Source organism: Prionailurus bengalensis, chromosome A2 (genome assembly GCF_016509475.1).
Source record: "Prionailurus bengalensis isolate Pbe53 chromosome A2, Fcat_Pben_1.1_paternal_pri, whole genome shotgun sequence".
Taxonomy (NCBI): Eukaryota; Metazoa; Chordata; class Mammalia; order Carnivora; family Felidae; genus Prionailurus; species Prionailurus bengalensis.
Window position 1 is genome coordinate 126,183,244 of NC_057348.1, and position 19,174 is coordinate 126,202,417.

The following is a 19,174-nucleotide window of genomic DNA, read 5'->3' on the forward strand; positions in this document are numbered from 1 at the left end:
AAGTCAGCCACCTAACCCACTGAGCCACCCAGGTGCCCCTGAAAAATCAAACTTTTAAAAAGCATACACAGGCTTCTTTGGGGGAAGTGTACTCATTTTCCCTCAGAAAATAAGGCAATCAGTCCTACTTCCTCATATTAAAAGTCACTATGTAATGTGACATTTTAGCCATCAGCAATCTTCTTCACCAGAACTTTAGAGTAAACAAAAATAATCTGTTGCTCAAAGAAATCATTCATACCAACCTGATTACCCATATTGAGGGGGGAAAAAAGGAAATAATAATACATTAAAATTGATAGTCAGTATAATCACCTGCTTGTGAATATACTGAAATTACCAACACAATGAAAGCTTAATTTGTTTCTAGAACAGGTGAAAAGGATACCAGGATTCCTGGCTTCCATCCTCAGCTCTTTCAATCACCTCTCTGTAATATTAGCCTAATCATTAAGCCCATCAGTGCCTCATGTTCCTCATCTAAAGGAAAGAGAGAGGGACTCACGAAACTTTGTTTTTCATGACTGTGAAGAGGTGAGGTTTCACAGTAATTATGAGATTCCCCAGCTGAAAGGAAGATTAGATCACCAGAAACAATGGCTGGTGGAAAATACCATTCAACCAATTTTGACTCAGAAAATGGCAATTTCATACAGTTCACTAGAATTTATGAAACCTAAGAATATGGGATAATCTTACATAATAAGACAATAGATTGATTACAAACAAAAGGCAAAACAAAACAATATAGTCCCCAAACAAGATAAACACTTTATCAAGTAGTTGTTCATCACTTAAATGATATAATATCAAGAATAGGAAAAAAATGAATAAATTATGGTAACCTGTATATCAGAACACTACATTGCAATGAAAAAGCAGCTAAGCGTGCAAGCAACAATACAGTGCATCTCACAGGCAATACTGTGCAAACGAAGCCAGATCAAAAGAGTACATACAGTATAATTCCATTTTTACATAGTTCAGAAACAGGCAAATCTAATTTATGGTGTTAGAAGTCAGAATAGTGGTTACCACTGAGGGATGGGTTATAACCTAGGAAGAGGCTATCTTCTTCTGGGCAGTGGTTACATATGCACAAATTTATTGGGTTACACACTTAAGACTTGTGCACTTTACTGAATGTAAGTTACACCTTAATCTTTTTTGCGGGGAGGGGGAAAGAGATACAGGGAGAAACAGAATGCCAAGCAGGCTCTCTGCTGCCAGCGCAGAGCCCAACACAGAGCTCAAACTCACGAACTGTGAGATCATGACCTGAGCAGAGATCAAGAGTTGGACGCTCAACCAACTGAGCCACCCAGGAGCCCCACACCTTAATCTTTTAAGATATGTGAAAACATCAGTATCTTTGAAGACATACTTATTGCCCAATTTGCCTTATAACAGATAATCTACTATTTTTAACATCTCTGAATTCAACAGAACCCCATATAGTTTCTCAACTGTAAGTTAAAAAAGGAGATGAAAAGGCACTGCTCATGTCATTCAGGAACTGAGAAAATTGACTTTACTTCAGGATTCCCAAAAATGTCACAATCCCAGTGAGGAGTACTTCAGTGTTACTCAACTAGTAACAATGATTCTTTATAATGTGATGCTGTTGTTCTTTGGTCAGGAATTGCGTGTTATTATTTTAGTTAGAAATATGCAGGGTATTCTATAATGCCAGAAAATGGTGGTTGTGGTAAAAGAAACCGTTTTAAAAACCATCTGAAACAACAGTGAATGTGCTAGAAAACGAAGTTCCCCATGGTTTTCCCCTTAGGATGAAGACAAAACTCCTGACCGTGGCATATGATGTCACTTACCATCAGGTCACCCTGCCTCTCTTGCCTCCATGCACAATGTCGCCCTTACTCAGTCCACTCTAGCTTCCTTTCATTCTGTCAATCCCTCACACTCACCAGCCTCTCTTCAGACACAACACCTCTTCATACACTGTCCCCTATGTTTGGAGAGTGCTTCTTCCCATCAGATTAATTCCCACTCATCCTTTAGTTCAAATACCACTTGTTCCGGAAACCTCCTCTGGAAGGTTCTTTGAAGCACCTGTCACAGTTGTAGTTTTACATTTGTTTGTATGAAGGACTCCTCCAATACTGAAATTATAAGTCCCATTATGGCAAACATCTGTGTTTGGTTTTGCTCATTCACTGACTTGCTCATGAAAGAATGGCCTGAGAGGTAGCCAGTATTTGAGAGGAAACGAAAGGATACTGGATTTGAATGCCTGAAGGTTGAGGGAAAAAAATCATACCAGGATCACATGAAAAAAAGGAAACAACCAGTGATGTGGAAGACAAGTTTTTAAAAAAAAAATTTTTTTTAACGTTTATTTATTTTTGAGACACAGAGAGAGAGCATGAACAGGGGAGGGTCAGAGAAAGAGGGAGACACAGAATCGGAAGCAGGCTGCAGGCTCTGAGCCATCAGCCCAGAGCCTGACGCGGGGCTCGAACCCACAGACTGCGAGATCATGACCTGAGCCGAAGTTGGACGCTTAACCGACTGAGCCACCCAGGCACCCCTGTGGAAGACAAGTTTTAATGGCAGGTGCCTAATGCTATAGGACAAACAGGAGCTACGCGCCTAAGTGTATCCATATCAGATGGCCAAACACTGGCCTTAAGAAAACTTTTGTCTCCAGTATTTTTATTTTATTTTTTTTAAATTTTTTTAACGTTTTATTTATTTTTGAGACAGAGAGAGACAGAGCATGAACGGGGGAGGGGCAGAGAGAGAGGGAGACACAGAATCGGAAGCAGGCTCCAGGCTCCGAGCCATCAGCCCAGAGTCTGACGCGGGGCTCGAACTCATGGACCGCGAGATCGTGACCTGGCTGAAGTCGGACGCTCAACCGACTGCGCCACCCAGGCGCCCCAGTCTCCAGTATTTTTAAACACTCATTTTTGTTAGAAAGGAGCTTCATTTCCAGATGACTCAATCACTTATGTTATACCATACAAAATATGGGCAGTAGGAAATCATATATTAACATACTCTTATAAGGCTTCTTACAGTTTCCTGTCACTCACTGAATGGGCTAGATGTCTTCTACTTTGAAAACAATTTTATAGTCAAGTGAAATACAATCTTTCCAGGCAAAAATTATTTACAGATTTGCCTGTGATAATAGCTTAAAAACTTCTTGACTCAACTATCAGATAATGCACCACTGATGTTAAATGAGATCTTCATGTTGAACTCTGTGGCTTAAATCAACATATAGTCACTGTAATAGTGTTCTGCCTTTCCTACTGGTTGAAAACATGGGCTTTGGAATGGAGCTTCTCCAGTTTGAATCTTGGCTGCTTATTAGTTGTGACCTTGACCAAGTGAACTTCTTTGTGCTGTAGTTTCCATTTCTGTAAATGGGATAATAATACATATTTCACAGTACTCGTGTGAAGATTGAAAATGGTAATATCTATGAAGTACTAAGAACAGTGCCAACCTGTAGTAAGCAGTCTGTGTTAACTATCGGTATTGTTATTAAATTCAATATTATATTCAGCTCCTACAGAAATACTCCATGGAATAATGTAAATGGGAAAATATTTAGAATCATTAAATTTGGATTTCCAAGGTAAATTGAACAGTAATTACTTCTATATTCTAGAATCAACATTTTAGTGGCTTTAGTACAATAAACTATCTTTAAAAAGCTGAAAGTAGGCAAAAAAACCCTTTTCTAATTTGATTCCATTTCAAACAGCATACACAGCTTTCTTATTTTGTTCCTCCAGTCGGCAGCTCTATCAGAATGTTATATTTAATTATATTAAGTCATGACTAGTAAGTCAAAAGTGAGTAAGATATCATAGAGGAAGCAATTTCAGAAATATTTAAGTAATTGCTTCCATCCTGAGATTAAAAACCACCAGAAGAAGATGGCTTCTTAGGTATCAATAAGTACTGAGAGGACAGCAAGGGAAAAAGGGGTCATGTTTTCAGCTACATTCTCTTCATAAAGTTTCTAGTTGTCTCAGTTGGGCTTTCTGGTATGTTAGTGAAAATGTTTGCATTAGGGTTCTGGAACTATTGTTTTAACTAGTCAGGTACCATATAAAAACTATTTTGAGAGGCACCTGAGTAACTCAGTTAAGCGTCAGATTTTGGCTCAGGTCATGATCTTGCAATTTGTGAGTTCGAGCCCTGCGTTGAGCTCTGCACTGGTGGTGTGCAGCCTGCTTGGGATTCTCTCTCTCTCCCTCTCTCTCTGCCCCTTCCCCACTTGTGCACTCTCTCTCAAAATAAATAAGCTTTAGGGGTGCCTGGGTGGCTCGGTCGGTTAAGCGTCCAACTTCGGCTCAGGTCATGACCTTGCGGTCCGTGAGTTCGAGCCCCGCGTCGGGCTCTGTGCTGACAGCTCAGAGCCTGGAGCCTGTTTCAGATTCTGTGTCTCCCTCTCTCTGACCCTCCCCTGTTCATGCTCTGTCTCTGTCTCAAAAATAAATTAAAAAAAACGTTAAAAAAATTAAAAAATAAATAAATAAGCTTTAAAAAAAATTAAAAAAAAAAACTATTTTGAAAAATAACCCAGTCAATTATTTCTAAAGGGGCTGTAAATTTGATGCTCTACTTCTCAAATGGCTGTTTTAATTCTTACCGAACTATAGAAATTCACTGCAGAATAATCTATCTCAGGGTATGCAACACGTACAGTTGGATTGATTTCTGCCACTAAATCACAGAAAGGGAGTTGAGGCAAGAAGAATCAGTCTACTATTTCTTAAAGTATCTCTCCTCAAACTTCCAACTCTGCACAGTGAAAAGCAGGAGATCCACTTAGTTGGATCTAAGTGGTATTCTGACTGAATACCCACTTTCTAATACTAATATAATGGTATTCTCTCTCTACAATGATTGTTTTGCTTTGGGAAAATTATCATAATTGATATTATTTCTAAATCAGTATCTAATAACCCTCACTTTGACAAAATCAAACTGTATTTTTCTGCAAGGCAGTGATTTTCAATGGGAAAGGGGGGGGGGGTAATTTTGCCCTCCAGGGAACACTTGACAATGTCTGGTGGCATTTTTGGTTGTCACAACTGGGTGTGTGGGCGAGGGAGGGTATCTAGTACCTGCTCCCAAAAAGGTATGGTATTTTTAAGTAACTTTCAAATTTTCCACTGTATTTTAAGGTGAAAAAATAGTATCTGCATCAAATTACATTTAAAAAACTAATGCCAATTTAAGTTGCTTCCTGTCAACACAAATAACAATAAGATAAAGTACAAAATCAGCTCCATATTTTATAATATGAATCATGAAATAAAACAGCATAAAATTAAGACCACAAGTATTTTCACTGGAAAAGAATTCAGTTTTAGAATTTAAAAACTAGTCTAAACTCTAAAACTTTAGAATTTAAAAATAGTCTGTTTGGTACTGCAGTGCCTGAAACTAAAAAATTCTGGCCTTGACACTAGTTTGCAGATTAAGCATTTCCCTTTACTGTTGTTCGTCATGATACTGGACTACCAAAAACCCTGTCTGGCAGAAATGTTACAGAGAATTAAAGGCAGAATAATGTCCTAGGGAACTCTTCTAATACGTAAGCTAATATTTAAATGATTAACATCAATACCTATTTTTTAAATAATATAAAAGGCAAGTAAATTTTCCGACCTGGGGTCTGAACACCCATTTCTTCTGCTTAGAATCATACATACCATAAAGTGACCTATTAATAGTATTAACCCAAAACGTTCTGACTTAAAAATAAAAGCACAGGAAAAAAAAAAAAAAAAGAGAGAAATAAACACTGTATAAATACTCATATACTGGAATGTGTTCTTTTGCTTAGCTCTGATTTTTCTGAACATTCTAGAAAATTAGACGCCAGTACACTATAATGCCTAACTACATAGCTAATATGCTTTGAAATGGCTTATTTACAGCGCACATTTGTAGGATGAGTAATCTGTCGATTATGATTCACTTCCCTAGATTCCATGGCACGTGCTTACTGATAATAAGCGACAAAAGGAAAAGGGACCGTTTTTCTGTCTTCCCTCCGCGAATTTTCCTGAGCACCTCCTGCGCGCCACGCACTTGTTCCGGGCGCCGGGTTGAGCGCCCCGGCTGCGCGCGGAGCCCACTCAAGCCGTTTCCTCGGCCTCCGGGGCGACTGGGGCCCCGAGTCGCCTCACACCCGTCGCCAGGAGCCGGGAGGACACTTTCCGCCACCGCCAGCCCAGGGGCCAGCCCTTCCGGGCACTCACCCGTCACGCGAATGGACTCCAGCATCGTCCCGCCGAGGCCGCGGGCGGCTGGCTGGCTCCAGGGGCGCCGGGGGCGAGGGCCGGCGAGAACCGGCCGGACTGCCTCTAGCCTCGGGCCGGGACCTCAGAGGAGGGGTCGCGGCGGCAGGCTGCTCTCCGTGTCCTGGGGCAGGATGAAGCGGACAAGGACCGACGAAGACGTGCGCACCAGGCTGTGAGAAGCGCTCCCTGCAGACCGCAGGTGCTGGAAGGTACACACAGCGGCTCTACAAGGGGCAGCTGCGCTAAGAACCCACCGCCGTGACGTTGCCGCTCCCCCGTTGCTAGGAAACGCTCCGCGCCGCGGCGTACGCTGCGCTTCACAGAGCTTGCCCGCCACTTGGGGCGCTGGCGCAACGGCGGCCGAGTTCGCAGGAAGAAAGAGGAGGGAAGGAAACTACAACGCCCGGCGAGCACTGCGCAGGCCCGTGGCCCCGGAGATTTGTGGGCTAAGCCCCAGGACAGACTTGGTTCTTCGGCTGCTGGTGTACGTGCATTGTGTCTGATTATTCTTGTAGAGAAGACGTTTGTGCCCTGTTCAAGAGGGCTTAATGCTGCGGTAGCTTCACAACTGAGAGGCGGTGTAATATGACAGCCCATCTGTGTATTGCAAAGCCAGTCTTCTCCGCCCTTTAGTTAAAAGGTTCGGAAAAGCTAAAACAACTTTAGATTGAACGGTGTTCAGTATCTGCGGAAGCTCAAATACATTTTCAAGTTGAATATCCCAGAATAATGTCCTTAATACTAAAAATACAAATTTTAATTTATGATTGTGCAATTGATACGGCAGGATGTTGTCCGCTTTGTTATTCCTTGGGAAATGTAGAGAGTATACCATTCAACATTTTTTGAGAGCCTGATGTGTGCAACGTTCTGAGGCAGGCCTGGAGGACATAAGGTAAATGCCATAGGTCTCACAGAGCTTACAGTCTAGGAGGAGCTCACAGGATAGTGTTGGCACTTTCAAATTTCTGAGCCACATTTTCTCTTCACCCTTTCTCAAGGTTGAGACAGGACACAAGTAGCTGACATGTGTTTTCAAACCCAGGAACAAAAGAAAAGTTATGTTAACATCATAATCTAGAAATAACAGAACGTGTGAGAATTTGTATCTTTTTTAGCAATTAGGAGTGAACAGTGGACATTTGAACTATCACAAGTAGTAGATAACCTCACATTATATTGCCTGAAAATCCTGTGAATACTATCTTCAAAATATATCTGGAATCCAGTCATTTCTCATTATAACCCCTGCCACCATTCTGGTTCAAGCCACCACCATCTCTTGTTGGATTATAGCCATAACTATAAATGATCTCTGTTATTTCCACCCTTGCCCTCTTCAGTGGCCAGTGTGGTCCTGTTAAAAAGTCAGATGTCACCACTCTGTGCAAAACACTTCAATGGCTTCCTTTCTTTCCTATGAGGTCCTTTATGACCTAGCCTTCCGTCATCTCTTTGATCTCATGTCCCACCACACTCCGCCTTGGTCTTGTCCAGACACGCTGACCTCCTTGATATTTCTCAACTATGCCAAACACTCTTTCACCTCAAGACTTATGTAACTTGGGATTTCCCCTGCTTGGAATGCTCTTTCCCCAAGCAGCCAAAGGACTAGCTCCTTCACCTCCTTCAGGACTTAATCCAAATGTCACTTCTTGGTGAGGCCTTTCCTGCCACTCAATTTAAAATCCCACTTCCTTCTCAGATTTTCTTCCGTACTTCTCTGCTATATTTTTTCCCTTTAGTACCAAACACTAACTTATTGCATAGTTTACTGATTTATCTCCATTGTCTGTCTCCACCCCTAGAATAAAATTTCCATAAATACAGTGATTTTTGCTACCTCACTGCTATATTCCTGGCATCTAGAATAGTACCTGGTACACAATAGATACTCAATAAATATCTGTGAATCAATGAATAAGTAGATAATAGAAAGTATGTATTTTCAATGATAAAGAAAATAGAATGATATAAAACAGGTATCTGGATAAAGAATACATTTTCAGGGGTGCCTGGGTGGATCAGTTGGTTAAGTGACTGACTCTTGATTTTGGCTCAGGTCAAGATTTCACAGGTTGTTAGACCAAGCCCCACATTGGGTTCTATGCTGACAGTGCAGAGCCTATTTGGGATTCTTTCTCTCCCTCTCTCTGTGCCTCTACCCCCCACCCCCCGTGGGGGGGTAACTAAACATTAAAAAAATAACTAAACATTAAAAAAAAAAAGAATTAATCCTCAGTTTAAAGCACTTGAAACAGTTTTGAGCAATGACTCCTTGCATTCACAAGGGCAGTTATTCTTTCAACATATGTCCCAAGGAAAAAGCCTATAAATGAACCTTAAAAACCTGAATTCCTTATGTACCTAAAACTCTGACACATGCTTTTCAAGTTTGCTATAAAATGTATCTATTAAAGTCACTGCAATTTAAGAACTAATTTCTCAGAAACATAAAGACTCCTAAAAGATGTTTCCAAGTCACATATTCAGCATCTACGTAAAGAATTTACTCTGAATGCTTTTACTAAAGCATGCTTAATCATATTGTCCATATCCATTACATTTTGAAGAAATAAAGATATGTTATTTTATTCATTCTACAGGTATTTATTTATACATAAAGCATTGAGCTTAGTGCTTTTAGACTACATTATAAAACATGATACTTATCCTCAAGAAACTTACTGACTAGTTAGGAAAGGGTTTACACACACACACACACACACACACACACACACACACAAACTAAAGTTAGAAAAGGATGTACACTAAATGTATACCTCCCTCTTCAACATTCCATTGAACTTAAGCATTCCCCAAATAAGCAATTTGATGATGCTCCTGTAGTTCACGCACCTACATTATTTCATTCTTTACTTTTAAAATTATTTTTATGTTCACCCTACCAATATTTTCTTGTGGGTAATTTTGATTTCTAAATACTTTTAGTGATAACTGTTATTAAAGGTGCATATCAATTTAATCAAACCATTCTGAAAAGATATTCTTTGTGTACCATTAGGCATTGAAGTCCTCTTGCTAACAAATTTGTGAATACAAAGAGTTTATCTAATTTCTTACAAAACTAGTACTGTTATCAGCTCCTTTTACCATTCCTGCCTATGCAATTATTCATCCTCATCAAGCTTTGTGCATCTGCTTTGTTAATTATTGATTTGTGCTATGCCTGCTTAGTATTTCCATTGGGTACAGCATCTGCAGCTGTCCACTTGGCTGCTTTTGAGTCAGCATTGTTTTTACATATCCGACAGAACAATGAACAATTCCATCTTTCTGAGAAACTTTCTTTATATCCGTTTCTATATAAACCGTTAATATTGAGACAAAAGGATTGATGTGATTATCAGTTACTACTCCATTTTCAAAGCACTGACTGCAAAATAAAGTTAATAATTTATTAAAACTGCCTTTAATAACTTATATTTAAGGATACACTTCCCCTCTTTATAAAGTTTGACTAAACTAAGGTTTTCCAATGTTAGCCAAGGATGTCATTGTAGTTATCCTACCATAACATTATTCTTCATTTTACGTTTATAGTCATTTTTACATACACTACCAATATTATATTGTGGATCATTTTGATCACTATCTTTAATGATGACTTCCATTCAGGTCTTAGATATGAAAATGATGGAAAAATAGCAATTTTGATAGAAATATTATTCTTTTGTGTGTGCTAAGATTTTTGTTATGGAAAAAGCTTATTTTTTCTTATTTAATAGTAACTTTTATTTAACTCAAATGTTAATCTGTATATCCATGTACATGCTACAGAGTAAACTATTCATAATCGATGGAGTTACTGAATAAAAAAAGTCAGCCAAAATATCTCTGTAATAAGAGAGGATCATTTTTGTTTTGGTTTTAGAAAAAAGATCAATACCTTCCTTTTTAGAGACTTAGAATACATTTGATCATTTACCTTGAATGGTGGAGCTGTGTAGTAAAGACCAAGAAAAAGGAAAAGAGAGATGGGGACAACTGGAGAAAGCTGCTAATTAATAAGTATTGCAAATGCTAGTGGAAAGACAACTCTATTTCATCTTCTACAGGAAAGGTTCGTTTTGGTGAGAGCTGATCAAGTATATATTATGCTTGAAACTGAGAAAAGGTTTAATTTCTTAAAAAGTTATCTCAGTAGCTAAAATAAATTAGAACATTCAAATCACATGTATTCACTTAAATTTTATTTTTAATTTTTTAAAAAGAGAGAGAGTGAGAGAGCACAAGTGGGGGAGGGGCAAAGGGAGAGGGAGGAAACAAGAGAGGATAGAAGGTTTGAAGCAGGCTTTGCACTGTCAGGGCAGAGCCCAATGCAAGGCTTGAACTCAGGAACTGTGAGATCATGACCTGAGCCAAAGTTGGACGTTTCACTGATTGAGTCACCCAGGTGCTCCTCACTTAAATTATAGAGGAGACTTCAAAAAGGGGGGAAGAGAAGCTTGTAGAAAATACTTTTGACTTTTATTCCTGTTTAAAAATTTTTTTCTTTATGTTTATTTACTTTTGAGAGAGAGAGAGCCAGAGATAAAGACAGAGCATGAGCCAGGGAGGGGCAAAGAGAGGGAGACACAGAATCTGAAGCAGGCTCCAGGCTCTGAGCTGTTAGCACAAACCCGGATGCTGGGCTTGAGTTCATGACCTGAGCCCAAGTCTGACACTTAACTGACTAAGCCACCCAGGTGCCCCTTTCCTTCCTGTTTATTGGAAACAATTTATAACATTCTGTGTCACTGAAAATATAGCAGTTGAGGAAAGTTATTCTGCAGCAGTCTGCTTTTATAGGAGAACAGAGCGACTCTAATTGCAACACCCCAACCTTAACAAACATTAACAGAAGCCTCAGGGCAAGCTGTCAATAATGTTCCTTGACTCATAAAAGGAAAAAAAAATCCAACAAATAGTTTCTGTGACTCTAAAAAAAATTTGGGGGGGGGGCGTGCCTGGGTGGCTCAGTCGGTTAAGCAGTCGACTTCGGCTCAGGTCATAATCTCATGGTTTGTGAGTTCAAGCCCCGCGCCAGATTCTCCGCTGTCAGCTTGGAGCCTGGAGCCTGCTTCGGATTCTGTGTCTCCCTCTCTCTCTGTCCCTCCCATGCTTGCTCGCTCTCGCTCTCTCTCTCTCTCTCTCTCTCTCTCAAAAACAAATAAAACAAACAAACAAAATTTTTTTGAGTGGCACTTGATTACTTTCAGGATGTCTGTTTTGAAAGAATGGAATGTTTTCAGTATGTCTTTTTCAGGAGAATGAAAAGCCTTAAGTGGGAGACAAATCGAAGAATGCTCTGTGAAACCTCCTCTTCCTTTTCACCTCAATGAAAATAGAAGAGCAGAAAAATCCTGAGAAACACTGATTATTTTGATAGGATGTTTTGTTGTTAGTGATTGGGGGAGGAGGGATATTTTTTAAACAGACAAAAAAAATTGCCTATCTTAATTATATTTTGAAAAAAACAAGATGTGCATTAGTTTAATCTTTTCACAGATATTTAAGTGTCTCCTATATACAAGGCAAAAAGATGATGAAAAGAACACAGTACCTACCCTGAGAGAACTTACTCATAGTGCATACATACATATGTGAACATGATGTACATACATCAGCCAGTCTTTGAGCACATACATCAAGGGTGCTGTGGTAAGAGTCTCGGTTCTCTAGGAACATATGTTATAGTGGGAGAAACAAACAAGAATCAAATTAACAAATGTGTGATTACAGATACAGATAGGTGCTATGAAGTACAGTAAATCAGGAAAGTATGCTAGATGGTGACTTGTAAGGGGGGTGTCAGGAAAAACCTCTTGAGGAAAAGACTTTTGAGCTGAGATCTGAAGGAGAAGAGTCAGCCATAGTAAATTTGGCAGGGGTGGGGTGAGGTGGGTGGGAGAGACAAGCATTCTAAATGGAGGGAATTGTAAATGCAAAAGCCCTGAGATGGCAATGATCTTGCCATGATCCTGGAACTACATGAAGGTCAGCATGACTGGAGTCCAGCGAGCTGGGGGAAAGTGTTAGAAGAAAAGATCTCAGAAGTAGGCAGGGGCCAGCATAAGGAATTTGGACTGTATTCTAAGTGCAATCAGAAGCCACTGATTCATTTTAAACAGGGCAGTGACATAATATGGCTTATTTGTTTTTAAAGATTGCACTGATTGTTCTGAGGACAATGGATAAGAGGTTGAGAATGGAAGTGAGAAAACAAGATAGGAGACTTAGAGTGGGCCAAATGAGGGTGCTGGTGACTTAGAGTGGAAATGAAAGCTATAAAAAGGGAAAGAAGTAGGAGACCCAGAACATAGAGGAGTTGATCCGCAGGCTGACTTTGTGGGGAGGAGAGGAAGGAGGAATTGAATGTGACTCCTAGGTTTTTGGCTTGAGCAACTGAGTGGATAGTAGTATCATGTATGGATATGAAAAAAATTAGGGAAAAAACAGGTTTAGTGGGGAATTCTATTTTGGTTAAATTTAATATGCCAGTTAGAAGTCCAAGTCAAGATTGCAAATAGGTGGTTGGATATTAGAGCTCAGAGCTCAGGGAAGAGCTTATGCTAAAGAAATAAATCTGGGAGCAATCAGTATAGGGGCAGCATTTTAAATCAATGGGACTGATGAAATTACCAAAGGAGTGTGTGTAGGCAGATAGGAGAGCTCAAGCTAGAATTTAGAGTTCTTAGTCATCTAGTTGTGGAGCAGAGGAAGGGATCCAACAAAGGTTTTCTGTTTTTGTTTCTTTTTTCCAAATATACGTATATACACATATACACACAGTAATATATACATAACTATACAACAATATCTGTATATATGTGTGTATACAAGTGTTTTTTCTGACCTGTTTAAGATTAGCTGGCAGACATGATGCCCTTTTACCCCTAAATACTTCAGATTATGTATGTATATATGTAAATATGTGTGTGGGTGTATGTGTATGTGTGCATGTACAGAGAGAGGGAGAGAGAAAGAGAGGGAATGAGAATAAAGCAAATGCAGTAAAATTTTAATATATTAAGAATCTAGTTGAAAGGCATCCTGGAATTCTTCTACTTTTTTCTATGTGTAAATGTATAAAACTTTTGAAACTTTAAGTCTGAAATTGTATCAAAATAAAGTGGTGCAAATTGAGTACCACTGTAGAAAATGACCTCACTGTAGGCTGGGTGGGGAATCTTAGAAGACATGATATTCAACTGGCCTCATATAGATATCCAAAGGTATTGTGGGAGCATTTCAGTAGCAGGATCAAGGTGAGAAACAAGGGATGTAGCAGAGTAGGGTTACGTTCAGGAAACAGCAAGTGAGTGAGAGTTTTCTATTTTTTGAGCACTTTCCTTGGCTCTAAACATTAAGCAAAGTGAGTAGTAAACTCTTTTGCAGAGTTAAAAGAGTGGCGTGGGAAACCGATAGAAAATTTGATAGGTATTCAAGTGGATAAGAATGAAAGAATTGTGAGAACATGAAACATCCAGTTACTTGGGATAGATTTGAAATGGAACTGGCTCAATGCTCAGCAAGCCAAGAACAATAGAAAAAAATAGAAGGTTAGAAATTGGCAAATTAGATGCAGCAAGAAGGAAAGGGCCCAAGGAAAACGGTATTGAAATGGTTCCCCTTGGGGACTGGCTGGGTAGGGAACAGATAAAACACAAAGGGGGCTAGGCGATGTTTGGGGAAGAGACCTGGAAAGGGCCAATAATAGGTTCTAGAAATCTTAGACTAGTCACAATCTTCTTGTTTCCTCATGTACTATTTTAAGGGGCTGAATTAGGTGATCCCTGCCAGCTCTTATCTTTTTTTAGAACTCCCTTTTCACTAAGCCTCCTTTTAAGAATTGATTAACCAAAACTACTGAGCAGGGGGCTTCATAGAAAAGGGCAAGGTGGAAGGTCAGGGCTAATACAAAGCATGAGCTGTAATATTTTAAATGTGACCAAAAGTTGAAAAAGGAGAATGGACTGAAGGTTAGGGTTAGGAGGGCTTGCAGGGTTAGCAAGAGTGAGCAGCAGTAGAGAAGAGGTAAAGATTCAAGATTACAATCAGGAGGCCAGCTTTGGGGTTTGAAATCTTAGAGATGGAGCACTTCCAAGTGTTGATTAACATCCATGTGTGGGCATACATGTGATAGATGAGCAGAGGAGAAGAGGACATCAGTATAGTTCGAAGGTCTGAGGAACGGTGAGGTCAGGGTGTAAGGGACTGTAATCACTGAAGGTTCATCAGCAAACATTTCTTGAGGGCCTATTACATGTCGGCATGAATGGTGCCGAGGAAGACCAGGATGGTGTCCAACTGCAAGAAGCGGGGAAGTGGGAAGTGAAGGTGGATGTCACAAAAGCCCAAATGTGTCAATTTGTGAATTAATGAAAGAGTAGAAGAATCATAGTCTAAAAGTAGTATGCGAAGAGAAATTTTGAAGTGTTTGGGAGGTAAAGAAGTTCAGGACAGACATCAATGGAATACAATGAATCTCCTCGTATCAAATTTAATTTTTGATGTTCAATAGAGAGATTTTGATGTTTAAGAAGCATTGGCTTCTGCTACTTTGTAATATTTAATAACTGCTTTTCTTTAATATGCACCATTTAAAAATTTAAATATTGGTTCTCTGAATATAACTTAAAAAGTCTAGGTATGGAAATGTAAAATTATCAATATATAAATTATAATGTGATAAGTACATAAAAGAGTTCTTCCTCTTTATGAAAGATTTGCTATAGTCCTTTAAATATTAATTCTCTTCATATCCTTATTTACCACTTGGAAAAGTAAAAAAGGAGATTAAAGCTGTGTAAATTTTGAGAATAATCTATTGAGTGAAGAAAATATGTCTGTAGTTCCACTGGGTTTTAAAAACAATACAATATGTTCAGAAAGCACAATTTGTTTTCCCTCACTTTGGAATATGAAACATTTTCATTAATTAAATTAGAAAAGAAAAAAAACCTGATACTAAGAACCATTAAAATGTGATGCTAGGGGCCATTAATAGCAGGGTTCGTAACAACTAAAACAGCCCTTTCCAGTAACATGTATAACATCCTTTGATTGTTCTTATTTCTTCATTATAATAAATGTGTAAAAGAAGTGGCCCTTCAGCCAGATAACCTGAAGTAGAGAACTTGACTTTAATCCTTCTTGCCACTGCCTTGTGGTTAGACCTTGGCCTTTTCTCTCCCTGTAAAAATAAGAATATTTACATCATTGTATCATTTGTGAATGAAATGAGAATGTGTGTGAATGTGTTTTGAAATAGTAACTGTAAATATACAATATTTAGAGTGTCTTTATTGAGTAAATGCTTTCAAATTTTTGTGTTTTTAGCCCTCTATCAATTTTATCTGTGACACACATAATATTTCTTTTGTTGAAAAGGATCTTAGAAGGAGCAAATACTCATTTACTTGTATTACCTTTAATCTACAATGCCTTGATTCTATTCTTACATAAATGTAATAAGCCATGATCTTTACCTAACTAACTTGAGAGGTTGCAGTTTTCACAGGGAAGACACTTCTGATGATTTTTAAAATATTTACATAATTTAGGCCAAACTGTATAGTCTAACTACTAATAATCATGTGATTACAGCATGCATTTCTTTTCTTTACTTCCTTAACTTAATAGTTAAAATGAATTTTTTTATTTAAAGAAAGAAATTCCAAGAGAAAACCATGGTTACTATTTTTCAGGACTTTAGACATAGCTCAAGGGCACATTTAAACCATTATTGTGTCTTTAGTGACCAAAATAAATACATAAACTGAAATGTCAAAAGTATAAACAACTAGCATTTGAAGTCAGGCAGATCTAGTTCAAATTATTAGGTGATGGTCTGACCACTTTGTATCTGTTTCCCTATATCTAAAATAGGAATAATAGTTATTTTATACTCAATCATTTAATGTCTACTGAACTCATATTCCCAGAAGGTGCTATAAACAAGACATGTCCCTGACACTCCATAGCTTACCCTCTAGTAGGAGAGGCAGATAATAAACATAAATACATAACAAAAATAATTCCACAAAAGTGGTAAATGCAATGGAGAAAATAAATCAGAGTAATAGGATGGAAAGTGACTGGGGTGAGGCAGAGAGGAAGGGTGTGGCCACCAAATCAGGGAAATCTTTGAGGAGGTAGTACATTCCAGCTTACACTCATTTAATTAATGAGGAGCCAGGAGCCAGGAGCCAGATATGGGTAGATCTAGAGGAGGAGTTTCTAGGACGTAGAAAGTTCTTGAAAAAGAAAGGAATTTGGTCTTTTTTTTTCCCCCACAGAAAAGAACTATGAGGTTTTTCACTAGGTTAGAGCCTAGTGAAAAAAAGGGAGAGTATTGTGATATTTGTGGATATTAGGAAGGGCAAGCAGAGTCCAGATTATTTAGGGCCTAGTAGATATGATAAAGAATTTGGATATTATTCTATTATTGCAATGGAAGATACAAACTAGCTCTGTATAAGGAATTAACAATGCATAATTTACATTAAAAAATCCCTTTATAAATAAATTACTAAAACTAATAAGATAGTTGAGTAAATTTGCAATAATCTTTTATGTTCCTACATACCAGTAGTAGTTTAAAAATAGTTAAAAAGATATTATATGTGAAAGTAGCAACGACAACAATACAAAGGAATAAATCAATCAGTTTAAATTTTTGTATGGAAGCACATTATAAACATTTTTGGAGAATATTAAAGTAGGCCTAAATTAATGAAGATCTACCATGTTCACAAATAGAAAGGCTCAATAACACAAAGATGTCAATTCTCTCCAAAATATGTGATAAATTCAGTACAATTCCAATAAAAATCTCAAGAGGATCTTTTTTAAATTGTTTTTCTTTAATGTATTTTTGAGAGGCGGGGTGTGGTACAGAGAGAGAGAGAGAGGGAGGCACAGAATCTGAAGCAGGCTCCAGGCTCCAAGTTGTCAGCATAGAACCTGATGTGAGGCTCGAACTTACAAACTGCAAGATCATGACCTGAGCTGAAGTCGGATGCTTAACTGACTAAGCCACCCAGGCGCCCCTCAAGAGGACTTTTTTTTTCTCTTTGTGGAGCTTGACAATCTGATCATAAAATGTATATGTAAAAACAAGGGGCCAAATTAGCCAAATCAATTAGCCAAGCCAAGTTAATTTTTAACTTATCTACCAGATATCAACACTTACAATTAAGACAGTTTGATATTGGGAGAGAAATAGCCAAACTAGTAGAAGACAATAAAGTGCTCCAAAATAGACCTACATCTCCATAAAAAGCTGATATATTACAAGAGTGGCATTATAGGTCAGTGGGGAAAGAACGGGAAAATAATTAAGAATGGGCTAAGACTTTTGGTTATCCACATTTAAAAAAAATCAATCTAGATAATTTAAAGGCAAAATGATGAAAACAATACTTTTTAGAAGAAAATATGGGAGAACATCTTTATAACCACAGAGTAGGGAAGGATTTCTTGAGACCAAAAAACACAAGCCCAAATGAAAATATATATCTAATTACGTTAATATTAAACATTTAAATACATCCAAGATATCCTAAAGTGCAAAGATGAGCCATAAGTGAGGAAAAGATATTAACAAGCCAAAAAGAGTTATTTTTCCAGAAAATACTAAACAAACAACAAAAAGCCTATGAATCAAGGCAACAACAGATGTTCGCGAGGATGTGGAGAAAGAGGATCTCTTTTGCACTGCTGGTGGGAATGCAAACTGGTGCAGCCACTCTGGAAAACAGTATGGAGGTTCCTCAAAAAATTAAAAATAGAACTACCCTATGACCCAGCAATTGCACTACTACGTTTTTATCCAAGGGATACAGGTGTGCTGTTTTGAAGGCACACATGCACCCCAATGTTTATAGCAGCACTATCAACAATAGCCAAAGTATGGAAAGAGCCCAAATGTCCATTGATGGATGGATGGATAAAGAAGATGTGGTATATATACACATGGAGTATTACTCAGCAGTCAAAAAGAATGAAATCTTTCCATTTGCAATTACGTGGATGGAACCAGAGGGTATTATTCTAAGCGAAATTAGTCAGAGAAAGACAAATATCATATGACTTCACTCATATGAGAACTTTAACATACAAAACAGATGAGCACAAGGGAAGGGAAGCAAAAATAATATAAAAACAAGGAGGGAGACAAAATATAAGAGACTCTTAAATATAGAGAACAAACACAGGGTTGCTGGAGGGGTTGTGGGAGGGGTGATGGGCTAAATGGGTAAGGGGCATCAAGGAATCTACTCCTGAAATCATTGTTGTACCATATGCTAACTAACTTGGATGTAAATTATAAAAAATAAATAAATTATTAGATTAAAAAAATAATCTCTTTACCCAAGGTGGGGGACCTATGAATCAACAAGAAAAAATCAAATAGCTGTATGGCAAAGGACATAGAGTTGAAATTCACAGAAAAGGAAAACTGAAAAGCCAAGAAACACATGAAATAATGGTCAAGATCAGGAGTGATAGGAAAAGTGAATACAGACTAGAATGGCAAAATCTAAAAAGTATCTGACAGTTAGGAAGGCCCTGCAGTAGTAGGCATGCTCATGCACTGCCGACTGAAGTTAAAAATTGTGACAATAATTTTGAACAGTAATTTATTTTTAATATCTGGCAATAATATTGAAACATTTATTGAAATGATCCTCTAATTCCTAGGTATATTACTCTAGATAAAATTTTGCATGTGTATATAAGGAGACATAAAAAATTTATGGCATTGTGGTGCATGGGTGGTTCAGTCAGTTAAGTGTCTGACTCTTGATTTCAGCTCAGGTCATGATCTCATGGTTCATGAGATCAAGCCCTGCATTGGGCTCTGCGCT

At 38.3% G+C, this 19,174-nt stretch overlaps 1 protein-coding gene across 4 annotated transcripts in view; it reads right to left on the reverse strand.

Annotated features, from left to right (window-relative positions):
- Positions 1 to 19,174, reverse strand: part of KIAA0895 (KIAA0895 ortholog) — a 75,603-nt gene that overhangs the window by 52,973 nt on the left and 3,456 nt on the right. Inside the window, exon 2 of one of the 4 annotated variants that reach the window (XM_043589262.1) lies at positions 15,426 to 15,495. In XM_043589262.1, coding sequence (XP_043445197.1) covers positions 15,426 to 15,495 — 70 coding nt within the window. Of the gene's footprint in view, positions 1 to 6,254; positions 7,314 to 15,425; positions 15,496 to 19,174 lie in introns of those variants that run through there. The other 3 variants (XM_043589259.1, XM_043589261.1, XM_043589260.1) reach the window with 3 other exon arrangements.